The sequence below is a fragment of the Sorex fumeus genome, unplaced genomic scaffold (genome assembly GCF_029834395.1).
Source record: "Sorex fumeus unplaced genomic scaffold, SorFum_2.1 ptg000015l, whole genome shotgun sequence".
In the NCBI taxonomy this organism is placed as follows: domain Eukaryota; kingdom Metazoa; phylum Chordata; class Mammalia; order Eulipotyphla; family Soricidae; genus Sorex; species Sorex fumeus.
In genome coordinates, this window is record NW_026606072.1 from 21,099,339 (window position 1) to 21,127,019 (window position 27,681).

General features: G+C 38.9%; 1 protein-coding gene across 1 annotated transcript in view; it reads right to left on the minus strand.

Annotated features, from left to right (window-relative positions):
• Nucleotides 1-27,681, minus strand: part of ITGA1 (integrin subunit alpha 1) — a 180,937-nt gene that overhangs the window by 43,722 nt on the left and 109,534 nt on the right. Inside the window, exons 9-15 of the mRNA XM_056112043.1 lie at nt 22,628-22,793; nt 17,055-17,128; nt 15,823-15,967; nt 8,249-8,391; nt 4,826-4,969; nt 2,854-3,111; nt 363-493 (exon numbers count right to left, since the gene is read on the minus strand). Of these exons, the coding sequence (XP_055968018.1) occupies nt 363-493; nt 2,854-3,111; nt 4,826-4,969; nt 8,249-8,391; nt 15,823-15,967; nt 17,055-17,128; nt 22,628-22,793 (1,061 nt within the window). The remainder of the gene's footprint in view (nt 1-362; nt 494-2,853; nt 3,112-4,825; nt 4,970-8,248; nt 8,392-15,822; nt 15,968-17,054; nt 17,129-22,627; nt 22,794-27,681) is intronic.

A 27,681-nucleotide genomic window follows, 5' to 3' on the forward strand; every position in this document is an offset into this window, starting at 1 on the left:
AATACCTCTCTCAGAGCCTTGCACACAATGGATACTCCAAATTAAGTGTGCTTCTACTTGATATCTTGATGTCATTTATTCACTTTTAAGATTTATAGAGCCTGGAGTCCAAGTGACAGGGGCAAATGGAGATGTTTGTCACTGGTGCCCGCTCGAGCAAATCGAAGATCAACCGGATGACAAATGATACAAGTGATACAAGATTCATCGACACCTCTATCTTAATGAAATGCACAATATTTATCTGAATAATAGAGCACTAAAGGAAGCGCGTCCTTGATACCTGGGCTTTAAGCTACCCCACTGACCTCTGCAACTATTCCTGAAATCCATCCGTCACTGGATGCTATGAACGTACATACCAGAAGAGGGCAGCACCACCAAGGCCCCCGATGGTTACATCCGTTAGTCCATCCCCATTTAAATCCATTTCTCCGTGGATGGACTGGCCAAAAAATTTCAGAGTCTCTCCATCTCCACCTGATGGAATACGCTGTGAAAAATCCCAACAGAGAGTTTTAAATGGCAGAAGCGTGTCTTCAAGTAATAAATCAGCCTGAGAGGACGCGGGCTGGTACACGAAAGACTGAAAGGGAAGAGCTTTTGGAAACCTGCTCGAGAGGGCCCTCCTGTGGAGACTAGACGAACTGCTCAGATGTTCCCAAGCTTTTCAGGTCATTGAACCCAGGGCAGAGCAGGAAATGTTACACAACGTCATCCTTCTAATCCTCCAGGCAAACTTTATGAGTATGGACTCTGCCTTCTGGTTCCTGTTCAGTCCCTTTGCACATCTACACTAATGGCACAGGAAATCTTGAAAACACATCAGTCGAGGGAGAGGAGAAGCAGGGGAATTATCTTGAGGGTCAATCTGGGGCACACTGGACTTTTGGAACTGGATATAAATAACACATTCCACCGAATGCATTTCAAAAATATGTGACCTTCTTTAGTGTCTGTCAAAAGATGATCCAGAAATTCAGGGGCAGGCTGGATTCCATTCCACTCCCGGGCATTCCCAAGGCCCAGAACGACACATGAGCGCAGAGCTCTTCAAAACATATCTGGGCACAGACTCCTGCTTTGGTAACTCCACTTCCTGTCTTTAGTTCAAGATAATAACATTTTATTTGGCGCGGGGCCGTGGAACACACCGAGCAGTGCTTAGGTCTTACTCCTGGCTGTGCTCAGGGATCACGCGTGGTTGAGCACAGGGACCAAATGCCATGTCAGGAATAGAACTGGGCTTGGTTCGGTGCCAGGCTAGCAATAACGTCAGGAGACCCCAATGGTAAGGAGCCAAGTCTAGGTCCTCCCTAAACTTGGGGTTTCCTCACCCTCCTTGCGTTCCATTCAAACATCATAAAATAAGAAGCAACATGAAGTAAACCAAATGGAATTATTTCTCACGCTTAAATGTTCATGTCTCATTTAGAGAGTATTTGCTTATTACCCGAGTAAAGGAATCAGGGGCCACCTACCCTTTGGGGTCTGCGGGAGTTGATTCCCTTTGTTTACAAATCATCTTACTCACAAACAGCACCTCTGGTTACCAAGGAGCTGAGTGCGGACATCCTTACCCATCTTTGGGATAGAACTTTGCTGTTTACTGAGCAAATTCAACGCTAGATTAGTTTGTTTGTTCTTGTTTAAAATTATATCTTGAAGTTTACTACTACTTTATAAAATCAATTGCTTATATATAAGTATCTCTCTTTCAAAACTAAGAATGCCACTAAGGACTAACATGCAAGGCATCAAGTGGGGGGAACTCGAGAGAAATGCCTTCCTTTATTCCTAATACCATCATGTTCCAGTGGCTCATGATGCCTGTTTCCAGTTAAGTAAATAATACCATGAAGATTTTTTAACAAAGAACAAATAATTTATTAGCTGAATGGGAATGCTGTTATAGAAATGTGCCCTTTGTTTTGTTCTTTCACTATTAATGTTCACTATTAATGTTCTAATGTTATTAGAACTTAAGATGAAAAAATAAAATAAGACTTTCCAATAGATGAAAAGATTTTGTGAACTCTGTTGAATACACAGCCAAAGAGAATTACCAAATGTCAAAAGAAGTAATTGATGTTCTGAGTTTCTTTCTGTGCTATGCAGCTAGAAGTAGTGGATTACATTTTATTTACAAGCAGTTCTTTATTTACAAGCAGTTTAAGTACAGTTATTTAAAAATAACTACATTAGAACAATTCCTTTAAGCTTTTCTATCTTTATAGTGCATTATACTACTCTGTAAATTGATATTTTCTCAAGTAGGAAAAAATTACACATATGGATTAGAGCTGTTAACTGATAGTAAATTTAGACTAGAAGCAACAGAAATCCTCTGCAATTAAGCTTAATTACTCAGGTACTTATCCCAAGGAGAAATACTTATGAGAAAATTGTAAACCTTCAGAAACACCAATTAGATGAAAACACAGTAATTTAGTCCACAAACATAAACGTAATGCAATTTTTTATAACATCAGAGATCTTGAATATAAAAATGATCTCATCTCTTATTCACTAAATAATATAATTAGTGCTTCTTTTATCCTTTTGTTCAGGATCAGAAACACTGGAGGTGCTAAAAAGATTGTTAAAAGCATACTTTTTTTTAAATTAAATTTTTCTAAGCATTTCAAAAGATCAGATGGCAGAAGTACAGTAAGTTAAAAAACTAGATGAAAGGATAAAATACAAAGTAGTTCTTCTATGAAGAAAGATAAAACAATAGTTAAATCTTGTTTCTCAAGAGTGGGAAGAAGGAAAGGAAATAAGCTATCAAACAAGACAGGTGAGGCTTGCCTGAGGCCAGCACTCTTGGGGGAGGATGCAGGTCTCACTCACCTGCGCGTAGTGTTTCCTGAGAGTCCTGCCCCTTCCGTGGTAAATGTACACCGCTCCTCCGTGGTCATCTTCTAGGGGAGCTCCGATCACGATGTCATTGAACCCATCAAGGTTGAGATCCTTCACCGCTGCAATAGCCGTTCCAAAACGAGCCCCACACGGTTCATTTTTGTTTTTCTTTGTGCAAGAATTGTGCTTTAGAGAGGAGCAGCAAGACTGCTTAATGGGTTCCAGGCTCATTTTATATTCAAACCTCGTCTGGAAGGAAGATACACAGGATACTTAATGCTTCCATCAGGACTGCAGCACAGGAATTTTTAAGTACGTAGGAAATCAGCACCACTAAGCACATCAATGGTGAAGTTTGTAAAAATTGCTTATAAAAATTGGGAGCCTACCTGAGAGGCAAGATTTTAGTGTGTGGATTGTAGAACTGACAGGAGAAACATAATAAGGATTTTTCAATTTTTCATTTTTATTTCAGGTACCATGATTGGCAGTACTGGTAAAAGAAGGGGTTCCTGCCGGCAAGTCCCAACTAATACCCTGAATACTCCCTCCACCATGCCTCTCAGTAAGCTCAGAACTGAATGCAAATGAGCGAATGTATCACTCAGAGCACCTTTTCAAAGTCAAAGAACTGAATACTTAAGTCCTTAATTCATGTCACTATCTTTCCCTTGAAGTCTACATATCTGGACAAAGAGAAACCTTCTACTGTTCTAAAAGCAAGTTTTCCCCAATGCTATTCAGCATGATAAAGGGCGGCAAAGAACTGGCTTGGAGAAAGCACTGGAAATGATGGACAGGAACACACTCCCCCCCCCCCGCCCCCCGAAAAAAAAAATTGGCAATGCACCAAAAATATTGGTAGACTAAGTAAAAATATACAGAAAGAGAGTTGGATAGATAATCCAGGGATGAAGTGCTGCCTTCCACGGTGCTGCCTCCTCTTCCATGGCTGGCCCTGCATTAAGCACTTTTAGGAGCGAACCCTAAAGGCAGAGCTGGGGATAATTCTAGTACTTCTAGGTATATAGGTATAATTCTCCACCCCAACCCCCACCCCCACCCCCAAAAAAACAATAGATAGGAATAAAGCTATACTATTTATGATAGAACATAATATGGGAGGTCAGGTAGTACAGGAATTTAGGCCCTTGCTTGGCCTGCACTACATATAGTCCCAAGCACTGCCAAGAAAGATCCCTGAGCACAGCGCCAGGAGCACAGCCAGGTGTGGCGCAAAAATAGAAAAAAATATAGGAGAGATTCTAAAATTTAAGAAAGCGAAGCAGATGAGCGCCAACTTTACGACAAACTACAAAACCAAAGGAAACAAGGCCCTTCTTAAATCAATAAATCAATTACTTTATCTAATAAATAATATCTAAAGGCAAGAGTAGAAAACAAAACCTTACTCCAGCCTGGTGCAGTATATCCAAGTTTTTTTTTCAACATCTTAGTAAAATTTGTAGTTCCTTTGCTTACAAACAAATACTTCTTCACTCCCCTCTACACACATACACACACACATTCATACAAATTCATAAAATCCACACACTCTTTTAAAAATAGATTTTGGGTTCTGCACAGTATTGTTCGGGGTTTGCTCCTGGCTCTGTGCTCAGGGACACACACACATTAACAGTGAATGTTAGTCACCTGCTGACCAGAACCCAGGAACTACTTCCAGTGATTTAAGTTGACAGTTTAGTACAATTTTTCTTAGAAATTAAAACAAATAATAAAGCAAAAGACTATTTTGCATTTCAAGAACGAGACAAGCAAGGATTTGCACCACCTTACTGGCACTCTAATTGTTCATTCCCACCCATGCCTGGGTAGGAAGGTGGATGAGCTCTGATAGTCTCATTACTCCTTTTCCTCAAATGGGTGAAAAACTAGACTTATTAACTATTAAAGGTGAGAAGGTTTTCCTGCATTTCACTCAGACTCCCAGTTACCTTACCTGATTGAGTGTGTACACATAGACTTTTCCTTGTTCCTCCTTCTCTGTGCCCATGTACATGGGCGCTCCCACAAGAAGCACATCAGTGTAAGAATCTTTATCAATGTCGATGGTTGTTAAAACGCTGCCAAAGTAGGAGCCTATCTAGAATATAAAACCAGACAGTTTGATGAACACCGGAAATGGCAGGAAGCTAACGCCTACGTTTCTTTGTTCACACCAACTTAAAAGAATATTTGAGGTTCAGATGATAAAGGAATGGAAATACAGAAATGAATGTACCTATGGAGGCTCTTGGCTACTGTAGGAGGCGAATATAAACGAACTATCCAGGGCCTTCCTGGAGGATAAGCTGTTAGGGACTTTGTGCCTGAGCATAAGGGACGATCACCTTTAGATGTCACACTACGCTGTCTTCTCTACAAATCACAAAACATCAGTGATGATAGAATGATCTTATAATTTAATTTTTAAAATTTTTTAAATTTTTTAAATTTTATTGAATCACCGTGAGATAGTTACAAGCTTTCATGTTTGGGTTACAATCACAGAATGACCAAACACCCATCCCTCCACCAGTGCACATTCTCCACCACCAATATCCCCAATATACCCACCCTTTCCCACCCTCCCCCTGCCTCCATGACAGACATGATTCCCCATAATCTCTCTCTACTTTGGGGCATTATGGAGTGCAATACAGACCCTGAGAGGTTATCATGTTTGGTCCTTTATCTAGTTTCTGCACACATCTCCCATCACGACCGATTCCTCCAGCATCTTTTTCTTAGTGATCCCTTCTCTATTCCAGCTACCTGGGAGACCCTTTGCTCATGAGGCAGGCTTCCAGTTATGCAACAATCTATCTGTCCCGTGTATCTACCACTATCCTTAGGTGTCAGCCTCATGTTATGTTGTTTTATCCTCCACAAATCAGTATAGTCCTTCTATGTCTGTCCCTCTCTTTATGACTCATTTCACTTAGCATGATACTCTCCATGTCAATCCATTTATAAGCAAAGTTCATGACTTCATCTCTCCTGACAGCTGCATAGTATTCCACTGTTAGATGTACTAAAGTTTCTTTAACCAGTTGTCTGTTCTAGAGCACTTGGGTTGTTTCCAGATTTTGGCTATTGTGAACAGTGCTGCAATGAACATATAGGTACAGATGTCATTTCTACTGTGCTTTTTTGCATCCTTGGGAGATATGATGATTTTCTAAGGAAATAAGAGGATAAGTCATAGGATGCATTCCAGAGTGGACCTCAAACTGTTTAAATACATTAATGGAAAAATATGAAATAAAATATATTATGAGGATCTGAATTGTCTTGGAACGCTGGTGGAACACGTTTCAGTTCAGTCTTAAAAAACTCTCTGTCCAAGAGAATGGCTCTGACTTGTGTGCCAGTGACTGCTCAAGACAGAAAAACAATTACGGTCTCATGGTGGAGAGCATCCTCTTGCTCCAGTGATGCCATTTGTCGTTAAACGATGGGGATGAATTGTAGAGAAATCCAAGGGACTTACATATCATTATGGAAATGCAATCTCTTTCTCAAATATTTGTCTAAGTTCCCTATCTGAAGCTTTTAACAATTACCTTCTTGAAATGTTCTGACCTTACTTCCAAGATTTTATTAGTTTCTTTATATTGGTTTTGGGGCCACGCCCAGAGGTGTGAGGGCTCACTCCTGGCTTTGTGCTCTGGGATCACTCCAGGATCATGTGTGCTACCACGTATGAGTGATCAGATGTGGTACTGGCATTAGAATACTGATTGGATGTGTGCACAGCAAATGTCTCACCACGGTCTCCCTTGGTTTTATTTTTGCTTGCCGGATTCTGCCATTCAAAGACAATTTCTTTTCATTTTGCTGCCTGAGTTCCCTTCTTTCATTCCCTACATTATGGCCTCCCCTTAGCTGAGATTTGCATTTCCTTCCTATTCTCTTATTCTATAGCCAGTGATACCCAAATGTGGCCCTTATTTCTTTTTTTTTTTTTTTTTTATTTATTTATTGAATCACTGTGGGAAAGGTTACAAAGCTTTCAGGTTTATGTCTCAGTCATGCAAATATCAAACACATTTCCCTTTACCAATACTTATTTTTTCCCATGAAGAACCCCAATAAAACCCCACCCCCCACCCCTCCCCGTCCCTGTGAGGCAGATGAATTCTAGTTAACACTCTATCCGCTTTGATTAGATTGTTTCAATAAAAGATTCACCACTATTATTTAGAGTTCCCCCCCCCCCAAATCAGACATGCTGAAAAAGCATTGTGAAGTGATTTGCTTTCTACAGCTGGGTTCAAGAATTAAATGTTGGTTTTGGATTTCTGCTATTTTACCTATTGACCCTGGAAGTATTTCTACTGAAAGTCAGATAGTTAAGAAATTGGTTTCTGTGTTCTGGAGTCGTGGCCGTGCTGGAGAGCCGCTCGTGGGGGGCAACTGGTGGCCTCGGTAGGGCGTGAAGGGCGGAGCGAAACGCCCCCCTTCCCATGAGGTTTTAGTCGCCCCCACACTCCCGGCTCATACCTGCTGTCCACAAGGCTCCCATGTGGCTGCCATCTTTCTTTCCAGAGAGGAGAGGGCGAATGGGGCAACACCCTTTCCCCTCCGGCAGACTTGATAGCCTGGATCAATGCATAGTCCGTTCACTTTTCTGCTCCAAGCTGCTGGGTTCTGCATTAAGTCCTTGTGCTTCTGGGGTGGCCCTTATTTCTAATGAAAATTTTATTCTAACTCCCTTCTCAAGCTCCAAATCTTTATTTTTTAGCATTGTTAGACATTGAGACAATTTCTAGACAATGATTTTTGAACATTCTTTTCTTACAGGCTTATTAAAGGTGATTTTTTTTCTAAAAGAAAAAAATCCAAATCTGGAAACATAGGGTCGGATGCCCACATTGCAGTAGTGGCCTAGAGCTGATCTAGACCTTTAAATGTCTAATGGATCCCACCAGATGGTGTGCAAGATCTAAAGGAAAAATTCCACCTGCCTCTATAGTTTCTAATCAGAAACTGTTTTTTTTCTTATTGTTCTTTATACTTATCTACATCATGATTTTCCTTCTTGTCTTTCCCAAATTCTATCTTATAATTATTTCTGTACAATCTAGGTTAAAACTGCTCTTTTATGAATTTACGATTTGTGCCCCTGACACTTCCATGTCTCTTAATGTTTGCATTTTCTTTTCATATATAGAAATACATGCATTTTATATCTGAATTTACATCTATTATTATACATCCCGTACTTCCATCCAAGTATGAGTGTTCCTGAATACAAACCTAGGGACGCTTTTTATCCCTCCAAGAAAATTTTTTTTTTACCAGTCTAAGACCACAGACAGGTCAATTGAGGCTTACATAGAGGCTGAATGGATTCACTGAAAGCAGTGCTCAAGCTTACCTGTTCTCCACGTAGTGTTTGAAGAATTCTTATGTCTCCGCCTTCCATTGTGTAGACAACCACCTGGCCTGTGTGGTTGTACCGTGGTTGTCCCGCAATATAGATCACACCGCCAAAAACAGTGGCAGAGTTCACCGTGTAACCTAAGAAAAGAGAGAGGGCCAATTCAGTGCAATTTAGAATAAATTAAGATGTGCTTTAAATGATTTAGAACATCAAAAAATTTCTTTTTATACTGAAGTTAGTTTTGAAAGTAAAAAAATAACTTCCTGATTCGGGAAATTTTGTTGAATAGAAACTTTTCATATGCTCTATGATGATCTACTATAATAGCTTTGTTTTGGGGCCACACTCAGTGATGCTCAGGGCTTACTCCTAGCCCTGAGCCCAGGGGTCACTCCTGGTGGGGCTCAGGGGACCATATGGGGTGCTGTGGATTGAATCTGCATTGGCTGTGTGCAAGACAATCTACCTGCTTTACTATCAGCTTTTCCCTGAAGAAGTACGGTATTTATTTCCCCAACCTTTCCTTTGGTTATTTTTTCATGTTAATTGTTTTTATAATAATAACAAAATAGCAAAATATCCCAAGCATCGCTTATAATCCCCATTCATCATTTTGTAACTTGCATCCATCACTAGGCTATATAAAAGAGAAATGAAGTTGGGAGCGTAATAAATATAAAACTATCCTGTGCTATGACCCGGGTTTTAAATTGTAATTTTATTTTATTTATTTATTTATTTATTTATTTTTGCTTTTTGGGTCACACCCGGCGATGCACAGGGGTTACTTCTGGCTCTACACTCAGGAATTACTCCTGGTGGTGCTCGGGGGACCATATGGGATGCTGGGAATCGAACCCAGGTCAGCCGCATGCAAGGCAAATTCCCTACCCGCTGTGCTATCGCTCCAGCCCCCAAATTGTAATTTTAAATGATTAGATGTTATTTCTCTAAGTTAAGGCACAAAGACATTGTGTATACTATAGGCAAACCATATGCATTTTATATACTTTTAATGAAATGACAGAATCGAGGTGGCTCTTTTGTGTTCATTTTGCTTTGATTTTATTTTGGACCATGCCTGGTGATATTCAGGGTTTACTCCTGGATTTATGCTGAGGCATCACTCCTGGTGGGCTGAGCAGACCATATGCAGTGCTGGGGACTGAACCTGGGTGAGCTGTATGCCAGGCAAGTAAGTATCTTACCAACTGGGCCATCTCTCCAGTACCTGGTGGTTTTTATTATTTACTTATTTTAGTTTGGAGACCACATTTGACTATGCTCAGGGCTTACTCCTGCCCCTGCGCTCGGGGATTAAATCCTGGCAGGGCTCTGAGAACTGTATGTAATGTCAGGGATGGAATCCACATTAGGTGCGGGCAAGGCAAGCATCCTACCCACTGTACTATCACTCCACTTCAATCCGCCCCCCTATGGTTTTAACCTTTTGATATTACAAGAAGTTAATTATTAAAAGCATCAAATAGGGATCTCAATTGATTGTGTTTAGATAATGAAGTGAAGATCTCCGGATTTCCCTAAAATGCATCCCCATCCCAAATTGCACTGCTGCAAGGGATGCTTACCATGGCAACACCTTCCTGTTTTATTTTTTATCTCCAGCAGTTGATGAAGCAAGATAGCCATCCAGTTGATTAGAGACTCTTCTAAATCTATATGCTTAAATGTGCTTTACTAGTTTTCAAAGACAATTTAGCTCCTCATAATGTGTTCATTTCCTTATGTTCACAGTACTGCTTTTAAGCAATATGAATTCATTTCAGAATGCTGCTTATTATTTATCAAATTTTATTTTCTTAAAAAACTGCAGCATAGTTGATGTTTTATGATTGTAGAAAAGATATAATTTGGCATTTCATATTTTTATTTGAATGTTTTGAAGATAATTTTTAAAGAAAATGTTGCTGGATCACATTTTTCATGCTTATTCTAAAGATATCTGGAAAATTGTTTCCAAAACATTTGTACTAATTTATGCTGCATATGAACATATGAAACACCCATTTAATCAAACTCTACCAAACACTGGATTTTACTCATACTATTTACATTTATGGATTTATAGGTGTTAGATATAATCTGACGGTACCTTGATAAGATTTCCATTTGTCTGATTAAATGTGAGTTTGACTAAGTGTTCATATTTGTTCATTTTAAAGACTGTATTCTATGCTATTTAATTTTTAATTGTCTGTAAAACACATTATCATTATTATATTTTGTTATTATTAATTGTGGTATGGGGCTGGAGCGATAGCACAGCGGTAGGGTGTTTGCCTTACAAGCAGCCAACATGGCCGACCCGAGTTCGATTCCTCTGCCCCTCTCAGAGAGCCCATCAAGCTACCGAGAGTATCTCGCTCACACGGCAAAGCCTGGCAAGCTACCCGTGACGTATTCGGTATGCCAAACACAGTAACAACAAGTCTCATGACGGAGACGTTACTGGGCCCGCTCAAGCAAATCGATGAACAATTGTGGTATGAAGTATTAATTTTATCCTTTGTGTCTCTAGACATCAGAGCTAAATCACTGAATAAAAATGACTGCACACCAATTTCAACTCTGTAGAAAAAAATAAAATTGTTCTTATAACCAGAGTTGCCCATCAGTGGAGGAGAAGACAGATTATTTTTCAAAATATCACAAATAGTATTTTTAATGGAAAAAGATTATATTAATATTTGCTTACCAATTTTTTTATTAAGATTCGACTTCTATATTTTTAGAAAATAAACAGATTTTTGTAGCAAGATGTATTTTTAGAAATGCTAAAAGAACACAGTTCTTCATGCATAATTTTTGTGAACATTTTTACAATCTCATTTTTTCATTTTACTGTGCTTAAAAATATGCATGAGACCCAAAAAATCATCTTTGTCAAGTGTTCTATGTGTTATACTTTTATGTTACAAGTTATAATGTTGCTTAAAGATCCTTTAGGGTCATGCTTAAGGAAGATGAAAAAGGAGAATATGCAAAACAAAAGCTGTTTTATTTCCTTTCTCCTGAAAAATAGTAAGAACAGAGAGAGATTGGTGTATTTATAACGTTACTTTGTTTTGTAGTTTTCAGAGTTACAAATGCAGATTGATAAAAGAAACTTTAAAAAATAAATTGAAAATTATATCTAGGTTTGGGATTATGTGACTGCTTAGTTAACTCACTGATGAATTGTCTTTGGTAACTAGAACTTTGAGCTGAGATTATTACACAGGTAATAACCAGACAGAGATTTTACAGACAATAGAGGAAGATAGAAAGAAGGCCAAAAAATTAAAATTTATAATAAATAATTATAAACCTTTAAGCTGAACATTGCTTTTTGCAAAAAGAAAAGCACAAAATGGAGGAGAAAGATAAATTGATAGTGTACTCTTATGATTTGTGCATGGATTTAGGAAGAACAAATCTTGTCAGCTCTCATAATTTCCCTTTTAGGTAAGAATTAGGTAATAGGGGAACAGGTCTGATCAGTCTACTTTCCACAGCTTTGGATCATATATTTGTTTTTCCTTTTGGATTTGTCTAGCATAATTAGAAATCAGAAAATTCAAGGTGAAAGAGGCAAGGAACAGAATCTGTATTCTCACCATAAAAATTCCTCACTAAGCTTATATTGATATAAGGATATTTGTGTGTGTCTACGTATGTATGTGTGTGTGTTCACATCTGGATAGATTACTTATTAATATAGGATTTTACTTGGAGGGGAGGCAACCCTGGCATTAACTCAGGGCTTACTCCTAGATCTGCACTAAGGGATCATTGCTGGTGGAATCAGAAGACTCCATGGAGTGCCAGGGATCAAACCTAGGCTGGCCACATTCAAGGTAAGTTCCTACCCATTGTGCTATTGCTCCAGTCCCTAGTATGGGATATTTTTAATGGACCATATACGTTGAAGAATTCTTCCTCCATAGGATTTTTCCATAGTCTAACTACTTGCAGTCCACATGAAAGTGAGGTAAACATACCCAAGCTCTTCTTCATTGATAATACAAACAAGGAAACATTCTGAAAGCCTCACATCAGATTCATAATAAATTTAAGTTTATTTATATTAGGGGTAGGGGAGTAAGGATTTTTTTCCTAGCCCCAATTCTGGTCATTCTTCTATTCTGGGAGCTATTTTTCAATATTATACTTTATTTTGGCAAAATTTCTTAGATACTAACCTGTGACTATTCTGACAAAATTATTTCTGACATAGTAAAAACATCATCTCTGCATATAGTGGACAACACAGTCCAAATTTTCCTTTCCTGAAGAGAGAGGAGGAGTCATATATCATAAATACACTGGTCAAGAATGAAGTTAGTTTTTTTCTAGCAATGATATCTTAAAATCTCTGTCTCCTTCAGGGAAACATTAACTCAAGGTTTGGGAGAATAATAGAATTGTTCCAGACTTTTTGTTTTCAAGGAATGTAATCACATAATGAGATCTTAGGAAATCAAATGTATGGCAGTTATTAATTGAACTGTTTGAAATTTCTAAGAGTAGCAACAATGTCTGACACTTCTTTGTAACTTCAGTGTCTTTGATATTGGAAAAAACTCAGTTCTAACTAGTAATAATATCAATGTCAGTTACTTTTGGTATTCCAATATATAACATACTTTTTAATTAGCTCTTTATTATTCTAATATAGTGCCACAAACTTATTGTATCACAAGTTTATAAGAGTAGGAGACTTAGAAGTCTCACATGTGTTTCTCTGGGATAAAATCACCATGATATGGCAAGGTTTCCTTCTGTAAGATCTAGGTGAATTGCTCTTCTTTCTCTTCGTGGCTTCTAGGGAAAGCTAGTATTCCTTGGCTTATGCCACTATCTGTCCCCTCCCATGCTCCCTCTACCCCCCTGACCCCCCTTTCATCCTCAAAGTTACAACATAGACTCTCCTGAGTCATTTTTATGTCAATACATCTTTTTTTTCTAACTATATCCAGGAGAAGTTCACCAATAATAAGAAGCTATGGTGTTAGGTTGGACCTAGCCAAGCACACAATCTCTTATCTCAAGGTCCTTAGCCTAATCACCTCCACAATCTGCAAAGTCCTTTTTGCCACATAAGGCTTGGGTCTGGGGAATTGAACATGGACCTTGTATTACAGCTGCCATATCTGACTAAGAGTTTTATTATGTAACCCGTATAATAATAATAATAATAAATAATAATAATAATAATAAAAGATAACATCTACTGAGTGTTGATTTCCAGGTACAACAATACTAAGTGACTTACAAGATATTATTTAATATTCATAGCAAAACTCCAAATTTATATATATATGTATATATATCTATATGGATAAGTGAAACTTCTGGATCCATGTGGTGTGAACATTTTCAGGTTTTTGTATGCATTTGGTCAAGTGACTTCCCTAAGGAGTTGTATAATTTACATGCAGGCATGAGGCATGGAGGGAAGGGAGGTTTATATAAGTTTTTGACCTAGGACTGAAGAAAGACCAAGCTTACATTGGTTATTTACTCTAAAATATTCCCTCTAAAACAGTTTCATAGAACTTCAGAAAGTGAAGAAATTTCAGAAGTTGTCTAATCTAGCTTCCTCTAATTTTAGGTTTTCTAAGTCATTGCACATAAAATGATAATGATTTCTTAGTTTACAAAAAAAGCAAGCATTTTTTGTAAGTTTCATTTTTACAAAAAAAGCAAGCTTTATCAGTGGAGGAAGTTAAAAAAATTATTTCTGGTTATTTAATTTGTGGATGGATGGATTGACTGAATGACCAATTGGTAAACTCATTGTACAACTGGGTAAGTGCTTCCCTGATCAATCCATAATCAGGCATTTTGGAATGGTGAAATGAACATTAGGATGAAAATTATGAGACCTGAATTCTAGTTTAAGATTTGTTATGGCATGGGTAGCTGTGACAAAAATTTCCCATTCCTTAATTTGTTATTTTGGAAAGTTACCTCTTTGACTATATATACTCTAAGATTATTTTTAATGTAGAAACTCAATATGAATCTGAATCTCAACACCTTTGTTTTACCTTATAATATAAAAAATATTTAAAAGACACAAAGTGTAAATTTTTATTTCTAGGCATCAATTTCGTCAAGTTTTGGGGGTGAAAGGGCTGGTACAGGGAATTATTTTCTGATCTGTATGCCTTAGTTAATCTTTTCCTGCCAATCATGGTTCATATTTTCTTTTGTATTACATAATGTTTAGAACAATAACATATGTTAGCTGCTATTTTCACAGAGCAGAATGCAATAGACTTCTTATGAAGAGATTTTCTTTGACACAGTTCCACATGTCTTAAGGGATTTTAACACTTGCTGCTAACCATTAAATATTTCATTATTTTAAAAATCCAGGCTATTTATTTTTCTTAAGTCCTGCTGCTGAGCAGCTTTAATGTATGCCTTTGCATGAGGTGCTAAATGGACCTACCTGTGAAAACCTGCCACCTTTCCTATAAAATTCAAAGAAATTGGGACACATAGAGTCGAAGATATGCCTCCTGGCAGAAATATGCCAGCAAGGAATGCTTTGGTGCTCAACTATGAATACTGAGAGGTATTTGTTTTCTTCATCACTACATTCCCAGAACCAAGAGCACTGCATGGGACTAGAGAGATCCTAGATTTTTGTGGAATGAGAAAAGAGCAGAGAAATCACAGTCCTAGGCCCTCTCAGCTGTTTACTGAGACCAGCTAGAGATAGGGAAGCCCCTGGGACCCTGGGCAACTCCCAATCTGGTAAAACTCCAGAAAAAGGCGGTGAGAGCAGCACATCTTTCCTGTGCCAAGCAAGTTTCTGGACATTGATTGGGTTTAAGTTCAGTATTTGTCAGACTGTGATTAGAGATGATGCTTAGGCACTATGAATGGAAAACATCTATTTTATATAATTTGGACCCATAGGAAGAAAGTAATAGGAGAGAGAATTATTTGAGGGCACTTGGGAGTTGGATCTTCAGGATATAGGCTGAGCCAGGATTTCTTTTTCTACCATCATTTTCTGTGTACTGACTGTGAAGCTCCTCTTGAAATTAAAGAGAATTTCAGATACAGAGCGCCCTCAAAGTTCTGGTTTCAAGGCCTAAGCTATTCCTCATATCTCAGCTCGTTTGAGAAAGAACAGTTTCCTTCTTCTGTTATTTTAACTAAGGCTTCCCTGAGATGGGAAACTTGGCTTTTTTGTTTGTTTAGGTTTTATATGTTGCTGTTTGGGGCCCATACCCCTAATTCTCAGGATTTACTCCTGGCTCTCCTTTCAGTGATCACTTCTGGCAGTGCTTTAGGGACCATATAGATTGTTGGAGATTGAAACTGGGCTGGCTAGACAAGACAAGACTAGAGCCCTGCCTGCTGTACTACTTTGGCCTGAAACTGGAAGCCTGCATGGGTTCTGTAAAATGCCTAACTCTTAGAAGTGGTCTCTCTTACATAGCGGCAAGTAAGTCTATACAAATATAAGAAATAATGGTAAGTAATATATTTTTTAAAACACATATAGGAAATCCATGAACTTTCTATCAATCTCATTTAAACATTACCTAAATAAGAAGCAAGAGGTTCATTCTTTGTGGTGGACTCAAGATTAAAGGTGTTGTTTTGTGGGATTATGATTTGATCAGCCTTCTGCATGACGACTGTTCCATTCCAATCATAGGCTCCTACTGCTCCAAGCATGACCCAATCCTTGTATCCACATAGAGAATATAAAGATATGTAAGAAAAATAGTAAAAACACACAGAATTGACAATATGAGACATAACATTAAAAGTGCTTTACATAAATTAGCTTAGATAATCCTCTTTGGATAAGCGCCAGTATTATCATTCCCACTTTTTACAGAAGAAAAAAGTGAGGCAGAGCAAGCACGTTGCCCTCCTTTAGACAGTACAAACGCACGTTGAAATGTCAATGTTCTTTCCCAGGGATAATTCAACTATTTTTTTATATCAAGTATAAATTTTATGTTTTCCAATTTTGCCTTACTTCTTTAGCCTGGGTACTAAGAAATTTAGATCTTACATTTGGGATTCTAGCCAAGACTCTTGAATACCTTTATAGTGACAAAAATATACATTCCAAATCTTCTTTGTCTTTTATCTCCCTCAAAACAGGATCCTCAGGTATTGGGGCTCTCAGGATTGTCTCAGTACATATCACTGGGGTTAGAATTTGTGGCTTTGGTTGCTCGAGCGGGCCCAGTAACGTCTCCATTGGAGACTTTGTTGTTACTGTGCTTGGCATATCGAATACATCACGGGGAGCTTGCCAGGCTCTGCTGTGCAGGCGAGATACTCTCGGTAGCTTGCTGGGCTCTCCGAGAGGGGCGGAGGAATCGAACTCGGGTCGACCATGTTGGCTGCGTGCAAGGCAAACGCCCTACCGCTGTGCTGGTTATCAGCACATATCTTAAAGTTACTCCCCAACCCCCAAGCCATTGTCTTGGTCCCTGAAGACCAATTCATTAACAAACATTTTAAATAATTTTGTTTAGCCAGATACATAATTATAGTACCAGATCCCAAATTACTTGATTCACAATTATTGGTACAAAGCACTGAGCTTGGTAAGACACAGGCTTTTTGAAAAAGAAGTTTGTGAAATGCCTTTTTTATTATATTGGCTAGAATTCCCATCATGGTGTGAATGAATTAGCCATTTTTCTGCTAGATGCATTTGCAATATTTATGCATGTTACATTACTACATTAGTGTGATACACTGGTGTTAGTGTGAGGAGATGAAATCTCATTTTCACCTACTGGTCACATACCTGTGAATAATGAGCACTGAAGCCTGTCTGTGACATTTCCATTTCAAATGAAGCTGCTGACTGGTCAGTTGTGGCTGTAAGAAAGGGGGAGGAAGCTTTCAGGACACTGTTGATATGCCAAGTATCAGCAAGTTAGTCCAAGTTCTAACCCAAAGTTCTAACATCATTAGGACATTTTCATTCATGAATTTCTCAACTCAGAATTCTTAGGTAGGGCTGGGAAGAGGCTGGACACAGCTGGAAGGCTCTGCCTTATGTTCCTGACCATGGGTTTACCAGCAGAGAGAATTCTCTCTTCAGGCCCCATCCTTTTTTTTCCCTCCCACACTTATTTATTTTTCAATTGAATCACAGTGACATACATGATTAGATTTCAGTCATATAATGTTCCAACACCCATCCCTTCACCATTGTACTTTTCCCACCACCAATGGTCCCAGTTTCCTTCCAGCCCCCCTACCCCCTCCACCCTGTCTGACCACCTGCCACGATGGCGGGCACCTTCCTTCCTTCCTTCCTTCCTTCCTTCCTTCCTTCCTTCCTTCCTTCCTTCCTTCCTTCCTTCCTTCCTTTCTTCCTTCCTTCCTTCCTCCCTCCCTCCCTCCCTCCCTCCCTCCCTCCCTCCCTCCCTCCCTCTTCTCTTTCTTTCTCTCTCTCTCTCTCTCTCTCTCTCTCTCTCTCTCTCTCTCTCTCTCTCTCTCTCCTTTTGCAGCCCACATCCTTATACTGAGCATGCAGCGGGATCCTAGGGTGTTTTTGCATACAGGGAATTAGAGTTGAAAGTTCTGTGGTAGCAAAGCTCCATCACATCTGCACATCCTGGGAATCCTGCTGGACTTCAGGCTACTCTTAACCTGATGTCTTACAGGATTTATTTAAAACAAATTGTGTACATATTGAAAAGGCTTCTTTACCCTACTAGCCCCACTCAGCTGTAAGCTTGCAGGATCCCACTGTTGTAGAGATTCTAAGTTTGTATTAGCTTTGCTTTCTGGTTGTTTCACTCACAGATCATAAAGCAACTTTTAGACAACGCACCAGGTCCCACATCACTCAATCACTTGTATTTATTCATTTATTTTTAGGATCCGGCACCCATTTAAAATACGTAATTACTCCACTAAAATGCAGGGTTAATCCAGAGCATTCTAGAAAAATGTGCTAATTTCAAAATATTCACCAAGCCCCAAACCACAGCATCCTGAGGGGATTGAGGGAATGTTGATTTATTTGCTTTCAGTAGGGAGTGACTGACTTATTTGGCCCTGCAGATAAGTTAAAAATAGCACATAATTTTGAGAAAGTCGGTCTGTCCTTTCATTGAGGCATGAGAACAATTACATTTGTGAAATCAAATTTATTTACTAGTTATTTACTGGTATAAATTTGCTACAAATGCACCAATAATTGCCTTTTATGGGAGTGGATCAATGGGCAATCAGTCAAGAATTCAAATATATCATTTTAATCTCACCTACAAATTTCCATCTCATTTAAATAACTGAGAGGCACTTCAATATAAACATTCATTGTCAGTCTACAAAGCTTTAAAGGTGCTTTCCATTTAATTTTTGCAAGATTAATGATAAGAATGCAGCAGCTATACCCCGCCTACTTCAAGCAACTCCTCTTGCTGTTCTGCTTCTAGCTTTCCAGCTGAGAACAGCAAAAGAAGGAAGCTTGCTGGCCTTGTTGAATTATTACCAAGTATTATTAACACATTGTACATCTCTGAACTTCTTATAGTCAACTTCTCTCTGAACTCTTCATGGGTGTTGAGAAAATACTAAACACTGAGACGCTTCTGCTTAGGAATTTTAGTCTCGTGCTTGATGGGAAAAGGAGATAACAGACTATTTTTTGACTTTTGTTTGTTCATATTTTCACCATACCAGGATGTACTGCAGACTCTTAAATTCAAGGGACTTTATGTGCTGCTGAGGATAAAACCTAGGCTAGCTATATGTAAGTAAGTGCCTTAACATCTGTATTATCTCTCCTGTCAACCCATTTTTTAAATTTTAATGGGCAAGTTGCTGGCATATCTGCCTCACGCTAGTGGCACTGCCCTGGCACAACTCTCATAATTGCTTTGATTTATTATCTAAATAAATGTTGACAAAAATGGAGGTTGGACAAGGAACAAGAAAATAGTCTGTTTCTGATCTCATAGTTGTAAAAAAAAATTAGGCTAGTCAAAACACTTCTTTTGGTTAGTCCTGAAAGTATAGCAATAAAGGTGCTGAAAACATTTTCAATCTGTGGCGTTATTATAAAATACTTTTCTTTTTAAAATTAGTGACTTCTTGGAGTGTGGAGGAACTTCAATATATAAGCCTTACTCATTGTGTAATTAGGTTAAAAAAAGATCTGCAAATGTTATTTAAGGTCAACTTATCCCTCTTCCAGCCAACTGTTGATGTAGACTCATTTCTACAAGTCTTAAGTTATACTTCCTTAGGGTAAGATTAAGAAATGAGACTGTATAATCTTGAACCAAATGTAAATTTTAAGTGATACTTATAGATTATTTCTATCATAGTTACACAACTTTATTAGAAACTGAAACTGCACAATGACTTGGAAAACCTAATAGATTTTCTTCTTGCCAACTAATTCCATGGTCTGACCTAATGGTAAATGACATTGGATAGCTGAAGAGATGACTTATACACAGAAATCTGGACAGCCAAATACTTCCCAAGCAGCTGTGACTTTAGCTTGATAAACAACAACTGTTCTGTATCTAAAGGCATGGGGAAAAGAAGTCAGTGCCTAGGTAAAAGGGAACCAGAAGAAATATTCTGGAAGGGCTATGACTTTCCAATACCTTTAATAGAATTTCTTACCTATAGGTTTTTACCTGTCATGACATGAGCAGGATGAGACAGACTACACACACACACACACACACACACACACACACACACACACACACACACACATACACACACAAACACACACACACACACACTATATAAATTTATCTGTCACTGTCACTGTCCTCCCGTTGTTCATCGATTTGCTTGAGTGGGCCCAGTAACGTCTCCATTGGAGACTTTGTTGTTACTGTGTTTGGCATATCGAATACATCACGGGGAGCTTGCCAGGCTCTGCCGTGCGGGCGAGATACTCTCGGTAGCTTGCCGGACTCTCCGAGAGGGGCGGAGGAATCGAACTCGGGTTGGCCATGTTGGCTGCATGCAAGGCAAATGCCCTACCGCTGTGCTATAGCTCCAGCCCATATAAATTTATATTATATATATAATATTATTGGGTTGGGCTGGAGTGATAGCACAGTGGGTAGGATGTTTGCCTTGTACGAGGTCGACCTGGCCGATCCAGGTTCGATTCCTCCACCCCTCTCGGAGAGCCTGGCAAGCTACCAAGAGTATCTTGCCCACACGGCAAAGCCTGGCAAGCTACCCCTGATGTATTCGATATGCCGAATACTGTAACAAGTGTCACAGTGGAGACATTACTGGGCCCGCTCGAGCAAATCGATGAACAATGGGAGGACAGTGACAGTGACAGATTATTGGGCTGGAACGATAGCACAGAGGGTAGGGCATTTGCCTTGCATGTGTCTGACCCAGATTTGATTCCTCTCTCCCTCTCAGAGAGCCCGGCAAGCTACTGAGAATATCCTGCCCGCATGGCAAAGCCTGGCAAGTTCCCCATGGCGTAATCGATATGCCAAAAACAGTAACAACAAGTATCACAATGGAGACATTACTGGTGCACACTCAAGCAAATCGATGAACAATGGGAGGACAGTGCTATATAATATAATGCATAATATTTTTCATGGCAGAGTCTAGCAAGTTCCCCTCGGCATATTTGATATGCCAAAATCAGTAATTGAAAGAGCCTTCAATACTGTTTGCAAAATCTCAGGGCTGGGACGAATGGAGATGTTACTGGCACTCACTTGAGTAAATCGATGAACAATGGGATGACAGTGATACAGTGATATAGTGATATAATATTTGAAATATAACAAAGTAGAATGAAGAGATGAGAGTATATCATATTCAATAAGGGTTATTTTGTGAAAGATAACTTGACTTTCAATGTATACCTAACAGTATATTGGATCTCAAAGCAAATTATATTGATGATTGTTAATCACTCTTACAGACAGTTTGAAAGCCATTATTCTAAACTGGTTGCTTTCCTTTCTATTCACCTTTCTGCACTTTTCCTTGTCACGTGATAGTTAACAAAAACGATCTACCTTTCATTTTTTACTTCCAAGTATGTCTCTTTTCCCATTTTATCTTTATTTCCTATAATTAAGTGATATCACGAAGAGAACTAAGGAGATTTTAAGTGTCTCTGCTTAAGGAGCAAAAGTAGCAATCTGCCAATCTGTCTTCATAAGGGTTTAACCAACCAACTGGATTTGGATGGAGGACAAGGAGAGAATTCTCTGGTGGCTTTTTCTCTTTTTCTCCTCGGTCAAAAATAGAGCTATAGCCTCTGATCATCAATTTGCTCGAGCGGGCCCAGTAACGTCTCCATTGGAGACTTTGTTGTTACTGTGTCTGGCATATCGAATGCTCTCGGTAGCTTGCCGGGCTCTCCGAGAGGGGCGGAGGAATCGAACTCGGGTCGGCCATGTTGGCCGCGTGTAAGGCGAACGCCCTACCCGCTGTGCTATAGCCTCTGAGAATATGATTATCAAAGAACAAGGAGAAGGAGGCTGTGCCAATTTTATAGGCATAACAACTCTGAAAACATTTTTTATGTTATAAAAGATCTAGTTCCGTAGTAATTTGTTACTTGAAATCCTCTAAGACAGAGAAGGGGGATGCTACGATTCATTATTCCCAGTTGCTGGTCACCATTCCAAGAGAAAAAAATATATGTGGAACAATAACTTGACTTAATCAGATATAGATGGACTTGGACTGTGCTTCGCTACCATGGGATTTGAAGCCGTTTTTCTTTTCATGAAGATCTTTAAAATAAAGAGCAAAGAACTAACTTGGGAGAAAATATATTAACAAAGAATGACTGCAGGGTCAGAGACATAGTGCAGTGGGTAGGGTGCTTGTCATGCAAGCGGCTGACCCTGATTCGATCCCTGACATCCCATGTGGTCCCCTGAGCCCACCAGAAATAGTTCCTGAGTGCGTGGCCAGGAATAAGTCCTGAGCACTTCCAGGTATGGCCAGAAAATCAAAACAAGAACAACAAAAAAGAAACAAGTGAGTAGGATGATTTCTGTAGAAGCCCCAAATGAACAGACTTGACAAAAACACGATCTTGTTTCTCCATTTCCATACCTGGGACACAGTAAAGCAACCCAGGTTTATTCTCGCATTGTCTGCACTGATGCTTCCTCCTGCTCTCTGCTGGTCCTGCTGTGCCTTTACTGAGAAAGTTTCCAGGGACATATTGCTAGGTGGAAAAGCTCTCTCAATAAGAGGCTGAGATGAAAGGGCATTGTTTTCCTGCTGGTGACTTTATAGAGTAAAAATGCTCTAGTCTAGGAATAAATATGAAACCCCCTTCACATTGGGTTTGAATTGTAGGAGAACATCTAGGCTTAGGAAAAAGATTCATACCTTCCAGGGCAAATATTCTTTCTCCCAGAGCTTCAACAATAGTGACTAGAGCCGCTTCATCAGAGACGTTGAAGAAATGCTTTTCAGTGGGTTCACTTGCAATTGATTTTATTTCCTCCACAAATTTTTCTGTGCTTAAATTTCCTCGGTTATAGCTGCCAAGAATCTAAGACACAACAAAAACAGCAAGGATCTATTTTAAATTCAATGTGTTAAATAAGGATCTCAAACATTTTGTCAAAAAAACCAGAAAATGTGTAGTACCTTAGCATACTGTACTGTTTATGTTCTCTTCACACTTTAGAAGAGTGATTTTCAGAGTATGCAGATTTCCTAGTATTAACTGTTATATTGCCTCACACCAGGCTCTGGGGCGGGTGAGAGTCCTCACCACCCCAAGGGACCCAGCCCCAGCAGCCAACCTCCACTGCTCAACCACCACCACACTCCAGAATGCTTTTTAGACCTTGAGGCCATGCAACACATTATAAGACACTTTCTAGCTATTTATGCCTCTTGGAGAGCCCAGCAAGCTACTGAGAGTATCCTGCCCTCATGGGCAGAGCCTGGCAAGCTCCCCATGGTTTATTCAATACGCCAAATACAGTAACAACGATAGTTCTCATTCCCCTGACCTTGAAAGAGCCTCCAGTTGTTGGGAAAAGACGTGTAAGAAGAGGCTGCCAAAAATCTCAGGACTGGGAGGAATAGAGACTTTACTGGCACCCGCTCGAGTAATTCGATGCTTAAGGAGATGACAGTGACAGTGACTGTTATATACTATAATGGGTGCAGGGAAATAGAAAAGGCAGTCTTGTATATTTAGGAAAGTTTCTTCTCTTGCATTACTGTGTTGTTTATTAACAGTAACATCATTTCATTCAGACATTTCCAATGCAATTTTGAGTTTTTGATGTCTTTGGTACTATTCTAGCCAGTGGCCCCATTGTTTGCAGGCAAGATCAATTAGCAAGTGAGTTAACTGGTTTTAAATAAGTAATTCTTCCTAAAAATCTAAGGCGCAGTTCCACTTACAGTTTTAAAATATACATTGAGCTAAGTAAGTAGTAGTCTAATTTAGCAACAAAGAAAATAAATATTTGGTATATTCCAGTAACCAAATGCTCGTGATAGGGACTTTATGTTCTATAGAGAAAAGAAAGAGACAAAACTTACTGGTGATGGTTAACCATAATTATTTAGGTTAACTGATTTTACTTTACTTTTTAAAACAAGCTTAATTGAGATAGTTTATAGGTAATAAAACTAAGACGGGGCGACTAGAGAGATGGTATAGTGGGTAGGGCAATCCAGGTTCGATCTCCACATGCTTTAAGGTACCCCAAGCACTGCCAGAAGTAATTTCTGAGTGCAGAGTGAAGAGTGAACCCTGAACACTGTTGGATGTGGCCTTCCAAACAAAAACAAAAACAAACAATTAAGAAATATTCCTGTGTCAAGGGGGTGGCTCAGTGGCATACATACCTTAGCTGTTTCACAGCTCTGCTTTTGATCTCTGACACACATAAACACACAGTAAAACAAAACTCCAAAACATCAACTCATCTTTTTAGTCAGAAAATTCTATGAGTTTGAAAAACCAATGTGCTTACTATCACACTGAAGTATAGAATATTTCTACCACTCCCAAAGATTTCCTCTTCCCTCTGAATAGCCATTCCCCTTCAATCCAACCCCTGACAACCACTTATAAATTTCCACGTTGATACGTTTGCTTCTTTCAGTATGAAACCACAGAGTATTTGTGTCTGGCAAGCTTTTGTGTCTGGCTTCTTTCACTTTGCATAATAATTTGAAAGACACTCATGTTACCACGTATATCAAAAGCTCAGGCTTTTTCTACTGCTGAGTAGATCACCACTGTTTAGATACACCACAATGTTACTGCTAAGGACATCTGGGTTGTTCTTTTTTTCATGTGATTACAAGTGAAGTTGATGGAAATATCCATGCATAAGTGTTTTGACACATATGTTTTCTTTTCTCTTAAGAAAAGTCCTAGATGAGAGCACAGGATCCATAATGAGTATATGTTTAGAGAAATTGCCAGCTTTTACTTACTTACTTGACTTCTAGAGTGAGTTCCCTTTTGCCATTTTATCTTTCTACAATGTCTCCCAGTAAGAGCTGAGAGCTTCCATTTCTGTGCACCCTTGTCAATATTTGGTATTACCCTGAGCATCCCAGTGGGCCTTCTGGCACCCTTCTCTCTTGGTGTACCCCTTCTTGGCTCACTCTTTGCAGAACTGCAATTTCTTCTGGCCTGACAGTGCCTGGCTTCTACCTGTTCTTATATTAGACTCAGAACAGGAGATTGAAAAACTGGTATTTCTGTTAAGAAGCAAACACTTTTCACATGTAAAAAGTTAGGAAAAAAACCTAAAATGATTGGCTTACGTGTAGCTATTTGTGGCTTAGAGCATAGTTATTTGTATTGAAATACAGTATGGTGAGATCTAGGATGAATCAATACCACCTCCACATTTGAGTGATGATGATGGAAGAGGCAGTCAGGCAGTGCTGTGTGCTTCTTTCCAAGAGAAAAGGCAAAAAGGACGGAGGTAGGTTTAGTGTGTGGGGTGTTCTTGATTCTTCTCACTTGCTGGAGGAACCCAGAGGAAAGTGCTTTTGTCTGATTCGGAAGGCCCTTGTGTCGAGGGCATTTCCACCCTGCCCTGAGCTCTGAGACACTGCCCTGGTTTCTCAGTGTCCTCTCTAGTTTCCTAGCTCCTTTACTTCCGAGGTGTGAGGCCTCAGAACCTATGTCTATGGGTGGCTCTGAGTTTCTTCGAAGCAGTGGCCTCCTAAGGGAAACCACTGCAGACTCTCAGGCAACCAACTGTCACATGCTTTGGGCTATCTTTTTGCGACTGAACTTATTTCAGATATACATTGATACCAGGAAGAGACAAATCACACCAGAAAATAAGAAATTGCTGAACACTTGAACGGAACCATTGGTGCTTTTACTCACTCTTAATGATTGGATAGGGAGAGAGAATGAGTAGAAACTAAAGCAAAGAATTGTCCATTGAAGAAGGGGGAAAACCCAACGGTCAGTTGCTCTTATTCCATTGAACAGATCCTCTTGCCTATTTAAAAACAGTGATTGATGGTCCTTCTTATAAATGACTAGCTCCCAACATCTGGATGGACCTGCTCTGGAGTAAACCCAGAAATGTTGGCACTGAGTCTCCAAGTTCCAGAGTCTTTACTGCTTTCCTGGTGTCAGCTTTGGGAGCGAGCTACCAGGACCCTGTTCAACAGCACATTCTCCATCTTTCTTGAGATCGCTGGGCTCCTCTACTGTCAGCAGTTTCGCTAAACATAAACTTATTTCATATTCATACAAGTTCAGCAACACTGAAACCCTCAGAGATTGCACTGAATGATCTATCTTTTTTTTCATTTATAGACTATGGTGGAAATATGATATCCTGGGTTGAAGAATTACCATTCTTCCTCCTTGGGTCCTATAAGATTCTATTATATTTAATTCTCATTTCATTTATGATTCAAAACAGTTGCAAATACACACAAAAGTTATACAGACTTTAGTGCCGTGGGCGATTTACACAAGTTGCGCTATAAATGGCTTCAGACCTTTAGTGTATAATGTGACAGGAGAGAGGCAAATGGGTAAATCTCAGTGGCAAAAGTGCCCAAATGAGAGAATAAAATTAAACTGTATAAATGCAGGATAGGAGCAGAAACCTAGAAGACAATGAGTATAACAAAATCCCCAGGGATACTTTGACTTGCACACAGTTTTAAATTGTTTTGTGTCACAGAATAAATAAGAAAATAAAAAGAAATGTGTTTTGATCCTTCATCCAAGTGTCTGGTAGCTTAGAAACAGCCATTATTTTCTATGAATGAGAAGAGAAAATAATTTTATAAGTAAAGATAAATTATTTCTGTTTCACTTAATCCAAACATATCAAGCCCAGGCATTTGGTGTTTTGCTAATGTTTAGCTGAAATTGAGTTGAAACTCCCTTGAGACCGACAAAGCCTGTGATTACTTTGTATGCAGCACAGTGCCTTGTGTGTACAAATGATAGAAATTCTAAGGTACTTTGTAACTTCGCTTTTCATTTGAATGCTGTAGGTGACACATACTTTATAGACATTATAATCCCAGTCATTATCATTTGAGATTAGAATCTGAATGTAAAATGGGCCTCTTCTAGCAATGTCTATTATCCTCAGCTGACAGATCTGTGAGGGTAACTGGAAATGTCTACAGCTTTCTATCATGGTACATACATTTTCAATAGCCAGATTGTTTTGGAGTGTTGTCTCCTCTCAAACATATATTTATAATTTTCAGGATCAAAAGGATGGAGCAGAAGAAAGAGTCAAGGTAATAACTGGCTAGGTATATTTGATGATGTGAAGCATGGACAAACTTTCTGTATGAATGCACATGGAGAAGTTAAAAAAAATAAAATCTTATTCCCAATTTGGTACAAAATAAAAAATACAGTTTCCTTGGGAAAAGAAATGAGAATTCAGATAATAACAATTATTGAAGTGAATTTTTCCTGTGTTTTTACCACTTCAAAGAGCAAATTTCATTTATTTCTGTTCATTTGATTTTCTATAAACTCATTGATTAAACTGTGAAATAAAACTCAGGATCTTATGGTTTTTTCCAAGAAGATTAATGTATTAATTAATTAATTAATGAGATCTCCGTTTTGGTCAGATAAGAGGCAAAACAGAAACAATCAACTAGAGAGGCAACAAAGAAGAATATTCAGTAGTTATGGGAATGAAACTGTGAACATATAATCAGAGAAAAAGTAAAGATGATATAAAATGTATACAAGATTAATGTTATTGGTTGATTAATGTATTTTATATCTAGTCAAGTTTTTCTAATGCTGGCAAGGTGATGGTGGTGAATTTATCTTTGGGGATAAGAGAACAATGATAGATACCTTTCCTCTAAAGCTCAAGACACCCTCTGTAAATGATGAAGATGATGGTAATCATCATGATGGTGTTGTTGTTTTGGGGCCACACTTG